Source organism: Pleurodeles waltl, chromosome 4_2, assembly GCF_031143425.1.
Source record: "Pleurodeles waltl isolate 20211129_DDA chromosome 4_2, aPleWal1.hap1.20221129, whole genome shotgun sequence".
Classification (NCBI taxonomy): domain Eukaryota; kingdom Metazoa; phylum Chordata; class Amphibia; order Caudata; family Salamandridae; genus Pleurodeles; species Pleurodeles waltl.
Window position 1 is genome coordinate 350,551,840 of NC_090443.1, and position 23,143 is coordinate 350,574,982.

Genomic DNA, 23,143 nt, shown 5'->3' on the forward strand with positions numbered 1-23,143 from the left:
TTGTCAGTGTTTCTGATTGCTCCTATATCTAGCTCGTGCCTTTTCCAAACTTTCTTGAACCTGGCACCATCCAGGGGCAGTGCCAAACGATTTACAAGCTGTAGAAAACAAAGCGGAGCACAGCCACTAAATCACATATACGTTCCTCTGGCCAATGCACCTTCTCCGTCTGTTGTTCCAGTAAATGATGTAATGAGTTTGCAACCTGGCACTCGGGTTTAAATCCGAACTTTATCGGTACCCAAAATTATTTGATCTTTGTGCTTTCATTTTTTTAAATGTGTTGAGTGTAACGTAGGAAAGTCTAAATGCTGTTTTGATGTGCGTACTATTGAATTTCCTCCTAAACAGTCATTAACGGCTTATGATCCATTGCTGCCCAGTTAGCTTAGCTCCTTATTCTTATCCACTCTGAGGTCCAATCCTTCCGTTAGAAAAAAAATCAAGATAAATAAAAAGGTACATACCATCTATGACGTTTTCTGCCTCACATTATAGACTAGTACCTGCTCTGCCTTTGTGTCCTACGACAATTACTACTGAACATCTTTTGCAGAGCCAGATCTACACGACTTTGGTGTTCTCTTTAAAAATCATATTTAGAAATCTGATAAAGCTAAATAAGTCTTCAGAGTAACTATGCTCTGCAACAGAGTTTTCAGCTGTTATTCTTTAAGGTTTGTTTCACCGATTTAGGCAACCAACGTGATGAGCTTCTTCAGGAAAAGGTGAAAGTTCAATATCGAATGAGATAATGGAATTGGTCCTAAAGCACTGTAAAATGGGGAACATAAATGAAGGATTGGTGTATAATGTAGTATTGTAGTCAGTTGGACTTAAACGGCGCTGTCAACAATGCTGAATCTTCTCTTGCTTGGCACCTGTAGACATACAAGCACCTGCTTTTAGGTGCAAAAACATCTTCTCCATCTTGGCATCATCATTAAACTTCATGAACACTGAATAGCCCCACCTTTGCGCATGATACTAGAAACTCCTATTTCAAACGTAACTATTTAAAAAATGGATATATAAAGGTTTTATTTTATTTTGTTATTAGTCTACCTATAGAATACAACATTAGATTAGGCCATTAATGCAATTAAAAGGTTCTTTTAAGCCATAGAGCTCTATGTCCTTTGCCTGCTTTTTCACAAAAATGTTTTTGGCTGAAGTATTTGTGTTTGCTTTTCTCTTAATGTCCATGGTTAGCTTTTTATTTTTTATTAAACCACTTTTTCTTTTGGATACTTCTAACTGCAGATTCGTTGCCTTTAGAAAATCCCCAGGTTCCAGGCTGGATCCAGAAGATTTAAACAGCATTGCTACCAGACGTTGGTTGGAGGCTCTGTGCAGCTCCACCCTAACTTTGTCTGGTTCCGGAAGTTACAACGGAGATACGCCACCACTGCATGTCGATGTCTCGTCCTTTCTTTCTGTGCCTTCGTACACAGACCCAGAGCTTGCTCAAAACTTTTCACGTTCAGGTCTAATTTATTTTTTTAAATCAGATTTTTTTTTTTCTGGTGTGTAAAAGAACAATGCTCCCTTCTAAAACAGGGTTTAAGCCTTGTATGGACTTTTGCAAACAGATGAGTGTGACAGACCCTCACAATGAGTGCCTCTGGTGTTTGGTGTGGGGCACGATTACAAGTTCTTCGAGGAGTGTGCCCTTTTTAATCAAAGGTGATTGTGGAACATGAGGCTGTAAGTTGCAGAATACCAAAAGAAGTTACAGAAGTCCTTCTTGAAATCAAGGGTGCACACCCATTTCCACGATAGAACCTTGTGAAGGTCCAAATCTTCCCATAAGTTGAAGTGGAAGAAGGCCATGTGGATTTCATCCCATTCCCACTATTCTCAGTTTGAAAGGTCGTGAGGACGTCAGGGTGTGTCTCTTTCACTCCCAGTCCTCCACAGATGAACCAATTCCGCAGCTGATCGTGATGCACCCAGAATTTCTGAGGCAATCGGTGAACTTTTGGCACTCTTTCTGCTCCTTCTGGTGCTCATTTCGGCCCCAGGGATTTACAAAGGCCTGCAGTCGGGGTCCTGCACGCAGATTCTCCCTGTGCAATGTCTGTGTCCTGATCCAGTCCCTTGTACCGCTGATACAGGTGTTGACTTAAAATGTGGATCTGAAATCCACATCAATCCCTTTGACAGCGATGTTCACCTGCTTTTGTTATCAGGGACCTTATTTACGACTCCAAGATAACTGTTCTTCACTTGAAAAAGGAATGCTACAATTGTTTTGTGCTGCCCAGAGAAATGTATAAAACGATGTTGAGATCAATTGTACTTTGAGACAGTCCTCAGACCCCATTTCTGCAACTGTTCTCCCTGCTGTAGTATTTAATTGAACCATCTGTTCCTGTTTTGCCAAACACCTCTTGTCTTTTTGTTTTTTCATGGTAAATTCATATTCGAGCAACATTTTGGCGAGCCAGATAGGAGCTGAATGGTACCTATGACCCGACTGCAGCCAAAGGAAGGGGACCCCACCGTCAGATTCACATTTGCGCAGGAAGGAAGGTGAACAGACGCTGCAATTGATAGGAAGTTCTGCTGAATCCGTGAGGCGGAGGTCCATCCTGAAGCTGCTCTCAGAAGAGTGAGAGACTACATCTGAGCCTTAGTCTCTGCATTTGGCGTATGAAAAACGAGGAAGAAGCATAAAAATGTAACCTGAGCACCCTGCCACTGATGGAAATCAGGCAGGGTAGTTCTCTCCAGATCAGTGCGTGGTGCAGAAAGAAAACAACTGACGTCACTGTGCTGAAGCAGCGTCTGTGTACTACTCCCAACGTCATCACAGCATCTACGATGCCAGCGACACCTGCGGAGTCGACTGATGCCACCTACCGACACACAAGGGTATTGCTCAAAGTAAAAATCTCCGGATCCAGTCTGGCGCCTGGGGGAAAATTGTAAGATAAGGAATTTGCAACTAGAATATGTCTCTACCAAATATATTGTTACCGAAAGTATGTAACTTGTACTTTGTGTCCGAATTGAGTAGTCGCAAGGCGGCCTCTGAGATAATCAGCGCGCCAGGAAAGGTGAAAGTTGTTTGTTGCTTCGACCGCTGGGTGTGACACAGATGGTATGCTTGGGCTCTGGCTGTGGTAGAGTGCCGGCACCTCAATAAGTGAAAAGTGTCTTTCCCTTGGACCCGCTGGGTGTGACACAGATGGTGCGCTTGTCCTCCTGGGTGTGATACAGAGTTGAGGCCTCACCGCTTGGACTACTGGGCGTGACACAGGTGGTATACATGGACCAGGGCTGGCACCATTTTTATTTTATTCTTTTAATCAAAAAGGGTTTTCTCAGTGCTACCGGTTTCTTAACACTGTTGGTATCTGAAAGAAGTGAGAGGTGTTTGGTAACTTGAATTGCTGGTCATGACACAGATACTGTGCATGACCTCTTGGTGTGATATAGGGTGTGATTTGGACGTTGGGGGCGGGGGGGGAATTCGGATCTTGGAGATTAGGTGTAGCTTGTGTTTGGCCAAGAAGGGCCTGTGGTTGTCCAGTTATTCCTTTTCTCCCCATAAATTATCTTAGTCTGTCAATATCTGCTCTGGGACAATCAGGCTCACTTAATCCGTGTACCATGCAGAGCTTCCCCTGGTCACAGGATGGTATGTACTAGAAGTGGGCTAAGGTATTTTTGACAAAGTCATCATTTTTTTTTCTCTGTCGGTTTTTCTTTGTTCTAGTTGAAAATTGATGCATCTTTGATATTGTGATGTCTGGTAAATTAATGCAGCTGTATTTTGTCTTGAATATTGTGTTTTGTCGGTGACTTAATGTGCTATACGAATGCGTTGCTATTTCTCACAATCGTTATTTGATACCAAAATTAAGTTTTCTATTTGATGCCAAATTTCATGACGAATTAACCATTGCACTTTCTTCTACGGTGTGACCCTTCAAATGAATTGCTATTTGTGTTTGTGAAATGTTAATGTTGATGCATCTGTAAACAACACTGAGCTCATAGTAAAGTAGTTAGAACTAGCATTCCCAGTGTATATATTTCCCCACTACCAGAGTAAAACTTAACATTCCCTAAAACTAGAAAAGCTAGAAGTGTATCTGTCCCCTAAAAAAACTGCCCAACTTATCATGGAGTTGCCACTAAAACACATGCAAATCAGGCTCCCCACACAGACTTAAAAATCTTAACAAGTTTTGCCACGAATAGCATGCATGCACTAAGGCAATCGCAATTCCCTGGCCAAAGGAGGTAACATTGGACACCAACATAATCGAACGCATGAGGACACACATATGGACCAAGTACGTAGTGCAAAAAAAGGATTGGAGAGAATAATTAGAACTATGAGCCATCTTTGAGGAGGCCCAGACCGATAATCCTATCCCCCATTCATCAAGCAAGGCATCTGCACCTCCCTTGCCCTATTCAGGAATGGAGGTGCTGTCCCCAATGCCTGCTATTAGGTTAAACCTAATCCACCGGTCAAGGGAGCCAGAGGATCCTCTACTGAACAACGAACTGTTGTTAGGTCATGCCTGGACCTAACAGGCCAGCAGCCCAAGCAATCCCAGCACCACCCGGGTCTAGAACTTGAACTCCCCGCAGTTCGATTACCCCCCCATATCCCCTTCCCCACCCCGTGTCACTTTCAGCCCACTGAACCTCAGCAGAATGGAGAACATGCTGTCCCACTGGTTCCGGTGAACACACTTGTGTGACAGGGACACTTGCAGCAGCTCTGGACAGTGACACAACTAGTCTAGGTGAGAAAGGGGTCCCAATCCTCTGGGATCTGATGACGAGAGGGGAAGCCATAGGGTTTGCTCAGGTAGCCAAAGATACAACAGAAAGCCGGTGTGAGGGCAAGTGTCCACCAACTAGTACAGCTCAGAACAAAGGAGACAACCTAGGTGGGATTTACAGGAAAGGCACAAACTAAAGAAGGAGGGACACAGAGAGAGATAAAGAGAGATAGAGAGCAATAAAAATCCCATCCTGAAAGCACAGTGAGAAAATAGAGCGGTGCACCTGTTGGGATAGGTACACAGCACCGTTTGGGTAAGAGTCTGAGGTAGAACCAGAGGCAAGGCTTTTGGTTGGGATCCGAGTCTCACCATATTGTCCGGGTAGAAGAGGGGCTGACCAGGAAATAAGAGACCAAGGTAGCCTGGTGCAAACTCAACTTAGCTGCAGGAGAACCAAAATGGCACCTTTGCGTGCGCACAAAGAGATCAGCAACAAAGATGTCCGCTGCTCCTCCTGCACACGCAGGACAGACCAGGACAGATTGGCCCATGAGGAAGGCGAGATCTTGCGCAACCATTTTGTCACCTGCTGGACCAAGGGACGAGACCAGTACGATAGTCCCTGGCTGGAGGAGGGCTCCTTCAAGCCAGAGGACTTGGCCATTGCGAAAGACTGCATCCAGCATGGAGGGGGAGATCTCAAGTGGAACTTTCCCTACATGCAGGATTGTCTAAGAAGATGATGCTATGTTAGGGAGAAACCAGTGGAGCTAACTAACACCAAAATGTACCTGCTACTGCAGAAGGGAACATCACGGACCATCTATGGTCTATGGGCTCATATGGATAAAGAAGGGCTAAGAACCAATTGTTGGATGGGGCAGGGAAATGGATCTCATGTTTTGAGAACATTGTAGGAATCAATCTAGCGATTGGCTATGTCAAAAGTCTGCTAAGTAGTCTTATTGGAGAGCAGACTAGCACAGTGTTCACCCGAGCTCAAATCCCAGCATCCATGCAGACAAACACCAAGCATGACTGGGCTACATTGTTTGTACAGGCACCAAATATGGACCGCCCTGAGGGAAATATTTCATGACTGCCCGATGTAGGAGGGTTTAAGGCAGAAACTATGAAACCTGGGGAGACCATAACTGAGTTTTTTGGATAGGATAAGGGAACTATGAGGACAAGAAGCAGGGAAGCCATGGACTGATGCAAGCCCCCCGTCACATTCTTTTACATCAAAAAGGGGCTGTCCACTGAAATACAAAGCAAATTGGAAAGCGTAGTGGGGCTAGACACCAAACCCTGGTGGGAGAATTTTAGCTCACATATTACACTATCACTAAAAAAAAACAAGAAAAGGACAGACAAAGACAGGAGCAAGCCCAGAGAGAAACGGCTAAGTTGGTCCAACACAAATTGAAAAAGACCACCCTCGAGGGGGCCGCGTTGACAGTCGGCGTGCAAATGCCGCCAGTCCATACCCCAGAGTTTCAACCGAGCTATAACTGCAAAAATCAGGGAGGTTGTCAGCAGATAGACCTTAGAGAATGTCACTATTGCCACAGAATAGGCCACATCACTGACAGATGCTGGCTAAAGGCATAGCATGGACTGAGGTAGATGAGCCTGGGCCAAACCCAGCCGAGAGAAACCGGAATGCACCTTACAGTCGGCCACAGGGAAGTCAGTCCACACCCCACTACCGCAACAAGGGTCAGGTAGTTGGACAAACATGTGGCAACAGCAACCACAGACAGGGAACCCAGCCCAGCAAAGACTCAGCCCACAACCACGGCAGGGAGGGGGTAACTGTTTGGGGAAGCAATGCCTTCACACAAACACAGAACCCAAATGTACAGTAAGTGAAAACCCCCAATGCAAAGTATCAATTTTATGCACACCTCAAAATTTGCTGTATCAAAAGTCAAAAGAAGGACCAACAAGACAACATTGGGGATTAAGCATTTACTTATGTTCGGAAAGCTCAGGGCTGCTGTACGTGTTTTGTCGATCAGGTATTTCTCACTAGATTCTGCCATTCGGCATGCCTGCAGGAGCCTAGGCCCCACTCTGCTGCTGAGCCCCCAAGGCAGGTTTGGCTGACCGCACCTATGACACCTCCATGTATAAACTAGGATACTGGAGGGCTTGCAGAGCACTAGTTAATAACCAAAATCACCCACGTGCTCACAAGATCACCCCTTAAAAAATGCTTTACCACTGTACACCTAACCAGGCACGGAGAGGGGGGTGGCCCAACAACCTATAACACTAATACGTCCATGAACAATAACCCCTGTTTTTTTCTTATTCTTCGGATTAGATACCCGAAAAGTGCTGGAACTCCTAGGAAATAATTGGCAATAACACATGCAAGGATGCAATGTTTTTTAAATAACAAACCAAACTTGGCTCTCATCCAACAGGTCTGCAATCCAGCTTCCAAGTGCACCACCTTTACAGCGGATCCTTGCTTTTTCAGTGGCCACATCAACAATCCCAAAAGGATCAAGAAAAGCAAACTACACAGTGAACTTTTTTTTTTAACTGTTAAAAACAAGCACCCCAACCCCTTCTATCACAACCACCCCCCCCCCTTCCAATCACCGGACTACAGACCTCTCCCCTGATTTCATCCCAAAATCTGCACTGTTAACAAACTTATGTATTGTTGCACATTTGTATACCCTTTGTTTACTATTGGTGCTGACACATCCATTAATTTCCAAGAACTGCCTAATCAAATGGAGTCCATCCAGAAATTGTCTCAGTGCTTGCATAGGGACTTCTCCCATGTCACCTATAATTGCACCGCACCCAACACTAGCATTCCACACACGCTACACAGCTCCCTCTTACACAACGCATGGTATCAGCACATGACCGCCGTGGGTTCCAAGACATCAGCCGGGTCATGTTACGTCTGTTGTCAGATACTGCATGCAGTAGGTGCAGACAGGCTTTACCTGTCCCAAGAGGTAGCCCCTGAAAAAGCAAAATGCCTTCTCTACCTATACCTATGTAGGATTAGGGCCAAGATACAACCCAAAATAGTAGAACCCCATAGGGTAGTAGTGAATCTGACCCGATACACGGCCAGTCCCACAGCAAGGTACCTTTTAACCGAGCCCAGTGATATTTAAACTAAGCTAAATAGGATGTGCAGGAAGGGCACCAAAAGGGAGGATACTGTTTGGACCCCAGACATCAAGTTCCAGTTTAGGGCCATCCACCTTGATAATACGAAGGTAAATGAGTCCCGTAGAGGAGGGTTGAATAACCTCATAGAATACCCCATGCCAGTAAATCTGGGTTACTGAGGTGGATATATATACGTGGATAGAAGAAACAGGGCAACCCCTAAGTGAACGGAAACTCACACTGTATTCCTTGTGTTTCAGAGGTAAAGGGACAATTAAACTGAGGCACAATTCTGCACATTCTGGAGATCCAGTGGGGCATCTCCATGCTGATGGACACTTACTGGCAATGCTGCGAGTTAGTCTACACTCAGCTTGTCCCCAGATGGCATGGCTTCTGCCCGCTCATTACCATACACATGCCAGCTATGGTCATTCCCCGAAAAAACCTGTCAGAGTTGTACCAACACCCTCTGAAGAAGACAACTCTGTTGCATCAGGCTTTGAGGAAAAAATAATTGCTGATTATTTTAGCTGGGCTCAGTACAAGGGCATTTCCAGAAGAATTCAGTCTGTTCTCTGACGCACAGATATCAGCAGGAGGGTCCTTGCCCTTTTTCACCATGCAGACAAAAGCAAACGCCTGCTGGTTACAAATGACCAGGTGGGAAATGCTCAAGATGATAAACAGCACTGAGCGCAGCCTTAATTTGATCAGGGAAGAGCTGAAACCCATCAGCCTCATGTTGATGCAACATCGATTAATGTTGGACTTAGTGACTGCATATATACCAGGCAATGACCTGGACAACAGAACTCTGACTCTTGCCATCCAAGCATTGCACTGTTTGCAAAGAGATATGTAAGAGTAGGGAGATGTCCCAGAGCAAGAGTGGTTCACAAACTTGTTCTGGCTCCACCAGTGGCTGACTGGCCTGTACATGCTATTGTTGCTCTTTTTCATATTATTATTTTGTGTGGTTTCCTGCAAGTGGGAGTTTCATGCTGTAAAAATGCAGTCCTCAAATTGGGTAGGGAAGCAGGAATAGTCAAACCTGAAGAACAAGTAACTCCCAATAATGTGACTGTCATGAAGTATGGGTTAGATAGTGTAGTTGAAAATTCAATTAGAAGGGGGAATGTTAAAATTTGAAAAGTCGATGTGCATCATGATACCTTCACATATAAAAATGAAATCGCACCACTATTATCAATTTGACCTATCATTAACTTTTTATTGGCCCTGACTCAGAAGTACGTGGTTGTGCAGGCTCAGACCCTAGGCCTGAGGTTACCTGATTGATAGGTCACAGTTGGGGCAGCACGTAGCCAACAGACAAACGTGCAAACAAGAAATTCAAATCAATCCCACAGATGGGCACAACAACACCACAGTGGTCCCAGGAGATTGGCCCCAATAAAACGCACTGGATGGAGGGGTGCACGCATTCCCAAAACACCATAAAGTCAGATGCCACATGAAGTTAGGAGCACACAGACAGAACACAGCACACACAGTTCCATGCCGCCATTATGCGCCCCTCATGCCGGACATCTGGCCCTCATTGTCTCCAGGTAAGGTTGAGGCCCACCTGCATTTGGTATCAGGGACCTTATTTATGACTTCAAGATAACTGTTCACATTCTTCACCTGAAAGAGGAATACTGTTATTGGGTTATGGTGCCCAGAGATATGTATAAAACACAGCTCAGATCGATTGTTATTTGAGACAGGCTTCAGTCCCCGTTTCTGTAACTGTTCTCCTGGCCATAGTGTTTAATTAAACCAACAGATCCTGTTTTGCCAATCACGTCTTGTCTCTTGTTTTTTCAAGGTAAATTTACATTCAAGCAAAAGTGGAGCTCATGACATAATCTTATCTTGACAGTCCAACGTAAGATCCAAAGAGAAGTTTGGTTAAAGTTAACATGCTTAATTCCTCATTCACTGCAGCTTGTCCCCTTTCCTGACTTCTGTGTGTAGACCACTCCAGCGTGCAGGTTCAGCTTCTTGTGGTCTTATGTGCAGAGCTCACTACAGCCAACCTCATCAAAGTACTGTGGGCAGCCACCTCTGTTTTGCCAACTTAGCCTTAGATGCAGTGTTAAATTATTATAAAAAAATGTTAAAGTGCTTGTGCCCAAAAATTTGTTTAACGGACCCTGTCCATCCACTTACCCTGCTGGCCCACATTCTGCCTGCACGAGCAATACCCAGTGCTTGATTTTAGTGTATGGAATCAGCACAGCAAGCCTGCCTGTCTCAAAAAGGGTATTCCACTCAAAAAATCTTTGAATATAATGAGTCCACTAGTGCGTCTTAGGACCCAATGTTCCCTTAAATTTACAAAAAAAAAAAAACAATAGACTGACAAAGAGAACTTTTAAAAGGCGCTCATGGAAATTTCAGGTATTTTCATGGTCCCATTTGGGTGGGTGGGGAGGTCAATGGGTGGGAATGTGAAGAGATTCCTTGTCTGTTCCCCTAGTTCAAATAAATAAAAAAATAACCTTACAAATAAAATGACAACATAAATTAAACGGGTATAAGCGCACTGAATAATTAAATTGAGTGAAATGAAATAGAAACATTTGAAGGAAAGATTGATTTCATAGTGGAGTTACTGTCTCAGACGTAGGGTCCACCTACTAAGCAATGCCTCTGACGAGTAAGAGTGAGACGAAGAGTAACAAGGATTATTAGTAACTAGTCAGGGCAGTTAAGCTTCCTAAACCTCTAGGTCCATTCTCTCTAGTGCTTTGTAGAAGTCTCCAATAACATCTGGTACACTGTTTAAGCATGTTCACTGAGCCATCTCCTTACAGATGAACCGGTAGCATATTATCTTGGCCGCAGGATTCACCTGCTGACATTGTTAAGCCAATCCCGCATGCTTATTTACCCTTGTGGACCTCTAAGAGGAAATAGACGCTGGCACATCATGGTTTGGGGTCTTTTCTTTCGGCGGAATCCACACGTTAATTTATGTGCTATGTGGAATGACGGGCAGTGTCTAGCAAGGGGTTCTGTCGCAGATCAGAACTTTGTAATATTTAAAAATTGGAACGATCACTGCCAAACAAATTTAATGTTTTCGATTCTCTTAAATAAGTCGTAGTTGTAAACACCGGCAAGCACCAGTTAAGTTGAAGTCGGGAATTCCTTGGATGCAAGTGTCACCTTATTATACCTCTGTTCAAATTGTTGGTGATGCTTGTTGAGTGCTGCCCCCGCTTTTAAACTGACATGCTTTTTTTTATCTCACTCACTTCCTTAGTTACTTCTTCACTTCCTAGTCTTACTTGCTTTCTTTCTTAACCGTTACACAGTTGCTTATTCACACTTACCCATGGTCTTTTAATCATTACCTCACACAAGCATGCTCTTCTACTCCTGTTTCTGGTGAAATGTTCATTTGTACCTCGACTTTGATCACAGCTTTAGTGGAAACTGCTCATGATACGGATATACAATCACAGTTTGTGCCAAGGAAAACTCTATATAAATTGGGGGGGTGATAGTGCAAAGATATACACACCGCAAACTGGGTAAAAAGTGTAAAAAAATGCACCCATTTCTTATTCCGTGTGCAACTTGGAACTGGGTGGAAAATTGTACCTCTGCCATTTACCACTCTCTACACAAATATTAATTATGTGTTGTACATGCATTATATTTGTGCATATGTTTTATTTGGTATTTTGAAGTGGCTAGACTGAGAGTAGCAGCTTTCATTGTAATAAAATGTTGAAAAAACATTTGGGTTTAACCTTTTTAACTTCTGAGGCTTTTCCTCCCCAGTGCTAAACCTGTTTTTGACTATTCTGGGTACTTTGCGTTTATGCCTCCACAACCTTTTGCCACATAAGGTATCCACATCATATTTGCGCCCTTCTTTGCCAGCATGATGGGGATTCAAAAGGTGAAAGAGAAAATCGCCAAAATATAGCTACATTTTCTGTGTTTTTCACAGTTTTGACATTTTTTTTGAAGAGGTAGCCAATTTTTCGTATTTTTTTGCTATCAACCTACCAGTTTGTGGTAGTAACAGGTGTGAAACTCGTGGGTGAGCTTGAAAAGCTATACATTTCCGAAAAGATCACATTCTGATTATAGCAAGGGGTCATATATCTAGATCCCTCAAGGTATTCCCAAAGAAACTGCTGAAATAATAAAAAATAATATTGAAAATGAGTAGGAAAAAAGTCATTTGTGAGAATGTTTTTATCTGTAACTTCTTGTCATGTTAGCTAATTTACAAAAGCAATTCACCATTACATCTGACAGACCTTTCTTTTCACTGCAATATATAGGGTTTGTAGGTTTTCCAAGAACATGCGGCACCAAGGGCAAACAACTGAACTGCACTTACAATGATTTTTCATTGTGTACAGACTATTCAGCAAATCATATGGTAAAATATAAATAATAAAAATGGCTAGGATGGAAACGTGTGTATTTCTACAGTGTTCACACGATACAGAGTTTAGAAAAGGTGGTTAATTTTTCACCTCTGAGTTTAATTATCCATTCTATCCTGTGGTTCAGTGGCTCTTCTTTCGTGCACACAGGCTTACATTCGGAAGCAAATGCAGAGAAATCTACTTAGAATAGTAGAACAATCATTATTACCGTTTTTCCACACATCATCTAAATAAAAAAACGCATCTCACATGTATGGCTAGGCATAGTGCCTGCAACACAAAACGGTCCAACATTTGGCCTGGAGATTGCCTATTCTATGCCGCAGAATCCATGTTTTTTTCACAATGTGGGTGAAGTTGCAGATTATATGCCCTATTTTAGCCTCTGCCCATGGATACCTACCATACCCAGACATTTCTGAAAACTAGACACCTGGAGTTGTGCAGGTTGGTTTGACTTCTATGGCTCCCACAATTATTATTATTATTTTTTTAATCCCAGATGCTCATGCAAACCTCAAACTTTGGCTAAAAACTCACACGTCCAATTGCATTTGTGGCTATAGATGCACATGTTCTGCATACCCCCTTGTCTAGTGTTGGGTCCAGAATTGTGCAAGTTGTTTTTCTAGTCTTTCGAGTCACAAGGTCGAATGGGCATCAACTCCATTGTTAGGCTGTTTTCTCCCTGTTGTCTGGTTCGGATGTGTGTGCCTCCTTTCCGTGTTTAGACTTGGTTTTGGTTCTACCTTCAGTCTCTTAAAAAACATTTTTTATCCTATTTGTTGGTATTGTTACTATTTGCCGCCTTGTATCTGTGCTTCCCAGTCCTGTCAGTTCAACTCTGTTCAGGTGAAGGACCTTCAGGGCCTAACTGAGGCACCCTTTCCAGTTTTCCCAAAAATGCATCACTGGTAATGGAACGCTCTTCCTTTCAGTTTTGTCTGTGTTGCCAAGTGAAGCACCTGCACACAGATCAACACTCAGTGTGCAATTTGTGCCTGACTCCAGACCACAAAGAATCTGACTGCAACACTTGCAAGTCCTTCAGGTCCACAAAAACACTTCAGGACCACAGAGCTCTTTGACTCTAGATGTCTCACAGAACCACCAATGACACTCACGACATTCGGTGAGGAGCACGCCCAGGAGCTACCACCTGTTGAATAAGGGGAGGCCTTCTCCATCGACGAATGCTTTGGCTCGGAACTAGAGGTTGTTGTCAAAATGCAGGAAATTCCATCAGTTCAACCTGCGAGTCCTGCACTCCCTGCCCCCCAAACCAGGCCAACCTTCAGCTTCCATGGTCACAGAAACTCAGGTCCCTGGTCCACCGCGGCTGTCTGGCGATGGTCAGCACCGAAAGCCGCTTCGGAGGCCCCGGGCCTGGCACCAGAAGCACATGTAAAGCTGCAGTTACCTTGCCTCAGTTCATGTACACAGGCAAAATATCCATACATTTCCCTACCCGAATCACCGGCTTATCAAAGTCAACACCCCTCATCCGTGCCAGCAACTCATGCAGATGACAATAGATTTTCTACACAACTTAGGGTTTACAGGCCAGACCTTCTCACTCAGAATCACAGACAAATCAGGCACCCAGATCCCAAAAATCTCAACTTAGCAATTTGGCTCCTGAAGTCATAGAATTTGGTTACCTTAACTTATACCCAGAGTGTATGGACATTTTCAAAGAAACGTGTAGACCCTCCACTAGGGCCTGTTATGCTGCAAAATGGAAACATTTTGTTTACTGCTTGCACTCAAAACAAATTGATCCTTTCAAAGCTTGGTGCAAGTCATTGTCTGCTAACTTCTTCATTTACAAAAGGCTAGATTAATGTTCTTTTCAGTTACATCTTGCTGCAATGCCTGTCTATCTCCAAAACAGACTGCTCCTTTCTCTGTTCGAAATTCCAGTCATCAAAGCCTTCATGGAAAAACTCAAACAAGTTATTCCACCAAGGGTTCCTCCTCCACCTTTCTGGAACCTTAATATCCTACTCTCAAGACTTATGGGTCCACCATTTGAACTTCTACACTCATGCCCTCTTCAATTCCTTTCTTGGAATGTGGCATTCTTAGTCACCTTCACTTTACTTAAGCATGTTGGTAAGCTCCAGGCTTTAACCTTCGAAGAACCCTTCTTCCAAATACATAGAGACAAGGTGGTTCTCAGCACTAACTCTAAATTCCTAACTAAGAAAATGTCTCAACTTCACCGTAACCAATCCATTGGCAGGTATTTTTTTCCCTCAACCTGATTCTGTTGCGGAAAGGGCTCTTCATGCATTAGATGTTAAAAGAGCACTTATGTTCTACATTGATAGAACTAAAACTTTTAGAAAGTCTAAGCAACTTTTTGTCACCTTTCATTACCACCTAAAGGCAAGCCTATTTCCAAATCGTGCGTAGCCAGATGGACAGTAAGATGCATTCAAACTTGCTATGCCAGGGCCAAAAGACCTTTACCTGCTCCTCCAGCTCACACTAAGTTCTGAAAAAGGGAGCAACCATGGATTTTTAGGAAATATTCCCATAGCTGACATATTTAAAGCAACTGCATGATCCACACCACACACATTCACCAAACATGCTGTGGATGTTTTAGCATTCCAACAATCCAATTTAGGTCAGGTAGTGCTACGTACTCCTTTCCAAACAACTGCAACACCCACGGATTAGCCACAGCTTCTGAGGGGGAGTGCTTTACCGACTACAGAGAATATGTGTATCTAGAGCCACACATGCCATCGAACGGAATATGTTACTTACTCTGTAAGCATCAGTTTGTGGCATTTAGTGATGTAGATTCACATACACCCACCCTGCTCCCCAGACACCTGTGGCCATTGCAGTAACTTACAATTACTATTTTCATTATACTTATACATTTTGCATGGTCACTGAATTACTTACACATACGTTACACTCCTTTCACACCAAAATGCGGGAAAACAATCTAACAATGAGTTGATGCCCATGCGCATTATCACCGAGAGGAGTCACTCGACCCTGTGACTTGAAAGACTTCTTCCAAGGAACAACAACTTGCACACCTCCAGACCCAACACTAGATGGCAGGAGTATGCAAAGCATGTGAATCTACAGCACTACATACCACATGCAGATGCTCACAGAGGACTTGCATAATTGTGAAAGGATTTGTGGTGGGGACTTCAAGTACCAGAGTGATGTTGGTCCAGAGGAGGGACCGGAACTCACCACTCCACCCAGCTGCGCACAGTGCTATAAAGCGGTTGTACGGTTGTGGCGCAAGACACGATAAGACACACCCGGGCGAAGAGTGGGCCTGTCTTTGCCTGGAAACGGCCGGGCTGGACAATTCCCATTGAATTGATAAGTAGCAATCTGTCCAGCGTGCTTTACGAAAGCATTACCAGGTACGGTGTCCTTCAGCTTCAGCACTCTTTGTATTTTCTTATTTTTTGTCATATTTTTATTTAATTGCACTTGCATCAATAGGCAAACTGAAAGTAGGTGCTGGGACAACCCTGTCCACTCAAATGCGCTCCTGCACTACTATACACAGTTTTTTAGTTTGTGCTGTGGACGTGATATTGAAAGAGATCAAGCTTGCGGAACGTAGTCTTTCTTTTACTGCTGAGGAGTTGAGTGGTCTCTCCTTTCTTGAGCCCCAGCCCTTGGTGGAGATTTGTGGTAATGCTGAGACTGATTTAAGCGCTTGTCTGCTCCATTATGCATGAGGCTCCTGTTTGCAGGAGCATGTGCCTCTGACGCTCATCATTCCTGCAAAAGGGCCTTGTGTGTGGGGCGGGGGGTGAATGGTCTAAATGATAATTATTCAAGGGAAGAGTATAATACCCCTCCCCACATAGACTCAGCACATTCAGAAGTGTAGGCTCCCGAGAACAGTTGCTGAGCCCTCATTCTTTGTTGTCACACTTCATTTCCTCAGGGCAATCGGGTAAGAGGCACAAGAAGAAGAACAAGCGTTCTCCGACTTCACCCTGTCCGTCTGCCAACGCGATGAGGGAAAGAGAGCGTCGTTGCCCAAGGCCTCTGTCCTTGGAGCCTGTGTCTGGGTCGGCTCCGCACATCCCTGAGTTTCCAGCAGCCCCAGCGAACCCTGCCCAACAGAGTATTTTATGAGGTCTTGCACCTCATCTTTGGGTAGTCCGACTCTGCTGGAGTGCCTTTGGACCCCGCGGGTTATCAGGGCCCATGTTGGGTTCGACATCAGCGGCTTTGGTCTTCGTTCCAGGTGGTACCCATTGATCTGTTCCTGGATCCAAACCAGCGTCTGTCGTATCACCCTTTTCTTCCCTGAAGCCAGTTCTGATGTTGACGCTTCCCACGCTGTCCGTGACCCTCTGGTGGCGTTGACCCCATCCTTATTGCTGACTCTGACACAGATTGGCATCGCTCAACGCTGACACTGACTTCAGCAGAGGCCTTGCCACCTATGTCAGATCTGACCCTTATTCTGATGGGTTGGGTTACGATGAGGGATGGGACGGTCGCTGGACCCTTTAGAATCCCAGTTCCAAAACCCTATAGACTTGCGGATGGACATGGGTGAGGCCAGTTGTTATCTAGATACTTCCCCTGACACAAGCATGCTTTCTCCCCCTACCGTGGCTACGGAGGAAGGAGAGTCCTAGTCAATGGTGGTCCTCAAGCTACCTTCGTGGCAGTCAGGACTAACCACCTGACGGAGGTGCTTCAGCCTCGGGCTTCATCCTCTGATCCTTTTTTTCCCTTCAATAAATCCCTTACAGATGTCCTGCTGGGTGCCTTGTACAAACCAAGCACAGAGGCTCCTGTGAACAGGACAATCGCCCACCGCCGTAGACCTGCTCCAAATGACCCAGTGTACCTGAGGCAATACCCCACCCCTGAGAGCATGGTTGTCAAGCCTCTCTATCCCAGGGCACATTCCCTTCCGCACCTATAGATTGGGAATCCAAAAGGCTGGACCAACTTGGGAAGAAAATGTTGTTTTCCTCCAGCCTGGCATTGTGGTGGGATGTCCAATCTACTCTTTTGGGCATGCTCTTTGATGGCACTTGTCTCTTCAGAGACAAAGCAGACTGTGCTTGTAAGCTTCGAAGACTTTTGTGCTACGGCCAGATTCTTGGGCCTCAACCCATCAATCTGCTTTTTGCACCTTTTGTGGCCAGGTAAGGGATCTCCCAACACATCCGTTCCTCTCCAGCCACCTTGCAGCGCATGCTGCCAAGCCTCTAGTAGTCCGAAAGGGCTACTTCTTCCTCTTCAAGACTACCCTTCCATCCATGGAATATCACTTGGCACTTCTCTGCGAAGAGGTTATTGCTCTCTTGGCCAAGGGAGCCATAGAGAGGGTCCCTGTGCCAGAAGTAGGTTGTGGTTGTTAATCCTGCTACTTTCTGGTGCCCAAAAAGGACTAGGGTCTGCGCCCTATACTCAATTTTCTGTCCCTCAATCTCTTCCTCAGAAAAGACGTTCAAGATGCTCACTGTGGCTCAGCTCTTAACTGCCCTGGACCCAAGAGACTGAATGGTAGTGTGGGCTTGCAGGGCGCTTATTTTCATCCCTCCTCCCCCTCCTGCCTTGCCCACAGACGTTACTTGCGGTTCATGGTGGGCCATGAGCACTTTCAGTTCACAGTTCTCCCCTTCGGCCTTACCAGTGCCCATCAGGTGTCACCAAGGTGATGGCAGTGGTCGCAGCTCATCTGTGCAGGTTAGGAGGTTGTTGTCTGGCTGTTGAAGACTGGTTCACCCCAGGCCCACCCACCTTTAGACTACGGCGAACCTCCGGCATTCTCTGGGGTTCACTATAAACATGATAAAGTCACAGCTGACTCCCTCTCAGACGCTCCTGTTCATCGAACTGTTCTGGACACAGTGCAGTTTCGGGCTTATCCTCCAGAGCAGTGAGTCCAGGATATTCAGGCTATGATACTGCTGTTTCAGCCTTTATCTTGGATTTTGGTGAGAAAGATTCTAAGGTTTCTGGGCCTTTTGGCCTCTTGCATTCTGCTAGTGACAGATGCCAGATGGCATATGTGGGCTCTGTAGTGGGACTTGGAGTTCCAGTGGGCACAGCATCAGGGAAATCTCTCTGACATGATCCAGATCTCGGAGGGAAGTGCGCACAATCTGCAGTGGTGGCTAATGAACCACGATTGGATCAGAGGCAGATCTCTCTCACTTCCCTTACTGGATCTGACAGTAGTGACAGATGCATCATTCCTGGGATGGGGCAGCCTCCTGGGAGAGGTGTAAATCAGAGGCATTTGGTCTCCGGCAGAGACCGGACTGCACATCAACCTTTTGGATGTCCAGGTGATCAGACTGCATTAAAAGTATTTCTTCCCTGTCTCAAAGGGAAAGTTGTGCAGGTGTTCACGGACAACACCATTGCCATGTAGTACTGCAATAAGCAAGGCAGGGGTCGTGGACCCTTTGTCAGGAGGCTCTTTGCGCCTCTGGACGTGGCTGGAAGATCTGGGCATTTCCTGGGTGGTTCAACACCTGGCAGGCTCTCAAAACTCCAGAGTGGACGAACTAAGACGAAAATGCCTGTTCAATCTCGAATGACTACTCCATCCAGAGGTGGTGCAAGGTGTCTTTCAGTGGTGGGGAGAGCCTTGGTTAGATATGTTCGCCTCTGCAGAGAGTGTGCAATGTCAGCAGTTTTGTATGTTGGACTGGCATGAAAAGTCGTGAAAAGAAACTGTGGCCAGTGCACCCAGGTGGTGCATATATAGGACCCGCAACGTCCTGTGCAGTGGGCATAACGCCAAGAACTGAGGTGGAGTTAGCCGATGCCACCTGATGTCACACAGGGGTCCTGCTTGAAAAATCTCGAGACCCAGACTGACGCCTGGGGAAAATTCTAAGGAAAGGAATTTGCAACTAGAATATGTCTCTACCAGATAAGGTGTTACCGAAGGTAAGTAACTTGCTCATCTGCACCAGTAACGTTTGCTTGAGTGAGCATAACGTTAATGAGGGCAAAAACATAGGTTATCTCATGCTGGATTAACAATAGTCATGCCCTTAGCCTGGGGGCAATTACCTTTCCTGCACTCCTTTTCCAAATAAGATGGTTGCCAGAGGGCTAACGATTAGCTCTTATCAGACAGGTTGTCATCGCCACAGTCTGCCAGGCTCTCCAGAGCCACATCTAAAGGTGGGTGTGGCTACATTATTTTAGTTCCTTGCAATAATCAGATTAGCAGTTACAAGTAGCTGAATTCAAACCTCTATTCAGGATTGCAAAAGTGGTCCCATACAGTTGAGTTAAGGCCGGAGACGACTATACCTGGGTCAGAGTTAGTGCAAAAACCTATTATGCGTGTAACAGCATGTAGTACATGTAGGAGGCTGGCCTGGTTTGTAGTGGGTACCTAAGGTACTTACCAGGTCCAGTTATCACTTAGTAGTGAAATGTAGGCAGTGTCTAGAAGCCAGGCTGTCTGGAGGTAGCTGTAGGCAGAGCAGCCAAGGCTGAACTAGGAGACTTACAAAGTTATTGCAGTACCACTGTAGCCACACTGTACTTGCACACATGAAAGACAATACTCAGTGTTACCAAAAACAAAGGTACTTTATTTTAGTGACACAAGGCCAAAAATATCTTGGAGGCTATACTCCCTTAGGAGGTAAATAATACACATAAAATATACACTAGTAACCAAAATCAGGTAAGTAAACGGTCATAGAACAGTGCAAATAGCAAAAATCACAATAGATTGCAATGGGTCTAGGGGGAACACAAACCATATAATAAGGCAGTGGAATGGAATGGAATGTGAAAGTTAGTTTCCCACCTAGGCAAGTGTAGTGTGTAGAGGGGCACTGGGAGTGTAAGAAAACACCAAAAGGTAAGTAAAATACCTCACTCCAGAGCCCAAGAAATCAGGAGTAAAACACAGCAAGTTTCCTAAAACACACTTGAAGTCGTGGTAGAAGGCAGTGCAAGAACCAGAAGAGACTGCAAGACACCAACAATGGATTCCTGGACCTGAAGACCTGAAGAAGAAAGGGACCAAGTCGAAGAAGCACTCAAGAGTCCAGGGAGAACAGGAGCCCCTGCTAACCCAGATGAAGGTGCAAAAGGAGAACCACCAGTGAGAAGACAAAGTTAGTATTGCACTAAAGAAGATAGATGCGGGTTCCTGGTTTGTGCAGAAGATGTCCTGCGCCGGATGGATGAATGCAGTCTGGTTTGTGTCGTTGGATTCTGCCAACAATCCTTGGTAAACGCAAAACTCGCATTTCGTGAAAAATGGCCTGGCCCAGGAAGGACCAGGTTGACTCTACCCAGGAAGGGGAGTCAGAGGGTGCAGGCTGTTTGCGTTGCTGGATTCCAACAACAAGGCTTTGGTTAGAGCAAATATGCGTTTGTGTCAAAGAGGAGCTGCCCAGACTCAGCAGGGACCTGGGGGTCTCGACTTGGACTGAGGAGACAGAGGGGGCTCTCAGCACTTCAGAGAGCCCTCAGAAGACCATGCAGCGTGCACAGGAGTCCCACAGCATGGGGACAAAGTAGTTGCAAATGGCAGTCGTCGCAGCACTACACAAAGGGATCCCACGCTTCCAGGGAACAACTCGCTGAGCTGAGCGTCACAGAATTGAGTGCTGGTGACCTGGGCTATACTGTGCACAAAGGATTTCTTGGAGAAGCGCACAGAAGCCCTAGGAGCTCCAAAACACACGGTGCGCAGGGATACTGTCTGGCTCGGGGAGGCAAGCGCTTACCTCCACCTAATTTGGACAGCTGGACCTTTGGACAGTCAGGGTCACTTCAGTCCACCACCTGTGTTCCAGGATCCACGCTCGTCGTCAGGAGAGGGCACCCAGAGTACCAGTCGTCGCTGCAGTGAGGTGCCTGCTGAAGCGGGGAAGTGACTCAGTCACTCCACAGGAGATTACTTCAATTATTCTGATGCAGGATGGAGACAGGCAGTCCTCAGAGTGTGCAAGACCTGGAAACTGTTGCAGTTGCTGGCAGGAGCTGAAGTTATAGAGTTGTAGTAGCCACCTTGGATACTTTGTTGCAAGTTGTAGAGTTCCTGGAGCAGTTCTGCGGTTGAACTGACTGTAGAAGGTGAAGCAAAGGATGCAGAGGAGTCCTGCTGGGGTCTTGCAATCCAAATCGGAGGAAATACCCACAGGAGAGACCCTAAATAACCCTCAGAGGGGGATTGGTCACCTAACCAGGTATGGACCTATCAGGAGGGGCCTCTGACGTCACCTGCTGGCACTGGCCACTCAGATGCTTCGAGAGTTCCCTGACCATCCTGAAAACAAGATGGCGGAACCCAGGGACACTCTGGAGGAGCTCTGGGCACCAACCTTGGGGTGGTGATGGACAGGGGAGTGGTCACTCCCCTTTCCTTTGTCCAGTTTTGTGCCAGAGCAGGGACTGGGGTCCCTGAACCGCTGTAGACTTGATTATGCAAGGAGGGCACCATCTGTGCTCTTCAAAGCACTTCCAGAGGCTCTGGGAGGAAACTCCTCCCATTCCTGTAACACCTATTTCCAAAGGGAGAGGCTGTAACGCCCCTCTCCTAAAGGAAATGCTTTGTTCTGCCGTCCTGGGATTGAGCTGTTCAAGCCCTATGAGGGCAGAAGCCTGTCTGAGGTGGCAGCAGCTGGGGCTGCAGTGAAAACCTCACAAGGCTGGTATGGCAGTAATGGGGGTCCTTGGTGGAGCCCCCAGGGTGCATGGAATTGGGGGTACAATTTCTCAGTCCTAGACCACTCACATGGCCATAATCGGAGTTATCATTGTAAAACTACATATATGTATTGACCTATATGTAGTGCACACTTATAATGTCATCTCTGCACTCACGTAGTCTGGGAAATTGGTCCTGGACAACATGGGGGCACCTCTGCTAGTGCAGGAGTGCCCTCACACACCGTAACTTTGCACCTAGCCTTCAGGAACTGAAGGTTAGACATATAGGTGACTTATAAGTTATCTGGTGCAGTGAAAATGGCTGTGAAATAGTGCTTACACTATTTCACTCAGGCTGTAATGGCAGTCTTGAAGAAGTGTTTGTATGAGCTTCTTATGGGTGGCAAAAGAAATGCTGCAGCCCATAAGGATCTCCTGGAACCCCTATGCCCTGGGTACCTAGGTACCATATACTAGGGACTTATAAGGGGGGTCCAGTATGCCAATTTGGAGTGGAATACTGGGTTGCCAGTATGTAAGTACAAATTTGGAATCAGAGAGCATAAGCACCCAAGTTCTGGTTAGCAGGATTCCAGTGACGCAGTCAAGCATACTGACAAAACAGTAAAACATACTGTCATGTCGGCCACAAACTATGAGCCCTGGGGTCCTGACTAGCAGGATCCCAGTGAGAGAGTAAAAACACACTGACAGACAGGCCAAAAATGGGGGTAACCGTGCTGGAAAGAGGCTACTTTCTCACAGTACATCTGACCAGTCTGTCATTAGATTGGTACGTTCTTGCCATATGTATTGTGCATCACCTTATCCTTAACTATCCCTCCCACACTTCCCCAAGCAGGGCGAGTATATACTTGTCAGCCTGTCCAGTGCCAGGCACCAGAACATTGTCTTCACAATTAATTCCTATTGGATTGATTTGTTATGTGATCTCTTTCCATAAATGCTGCCATTTCTCTCACTCTCACCTGCCCCAGTGATATCCCACTTTTTATGTGGTTCCGGCCTGATGGTTTGTTTTCTGTTGCGAGTTTGTTTGCGTTAGAAATCACCCCCTTAATGCCTTGTAATGTGGTAATTTATTTTTTAAATTGAATCAGTTCCCAAATGGCGGTGTTTAATGTTTGCGTGTGT

At 45.6% G+C, this 23,143-nt stretch overlaps 1 protein-coding gene across 2 annotated transcripts in view; it reads left to right on the forward strand.

The window, feature by feature from the left end:
* DDX59 (DEAD-box helicase 59) overlaps nt 1-23,143 on the forward strand; it is a 141,081-nt gene that overhangs the window by 87,348 nt on the left and 30,590 nt on the right. Inside the window, exon 7 of one of the 2 annotated variants that reach the window (XM_069231428.1) lies at nt 1,279-1,964. The exons of the other annotated variant lie outside the window; for it this stretch is intronic. Within the exon in view, the coding sequence (XP_069087529.1) occupies nt 1,279-1,506 (228 nt within the window). The 3' untranslated portion in view covers nt 1,507-1,964. Of the gene's footprint in view, nt 1-1,278; nt 1,965-23,143 lie in introns of those variants that run through there. 2 annotated transcript variants of the gene reach the window in all.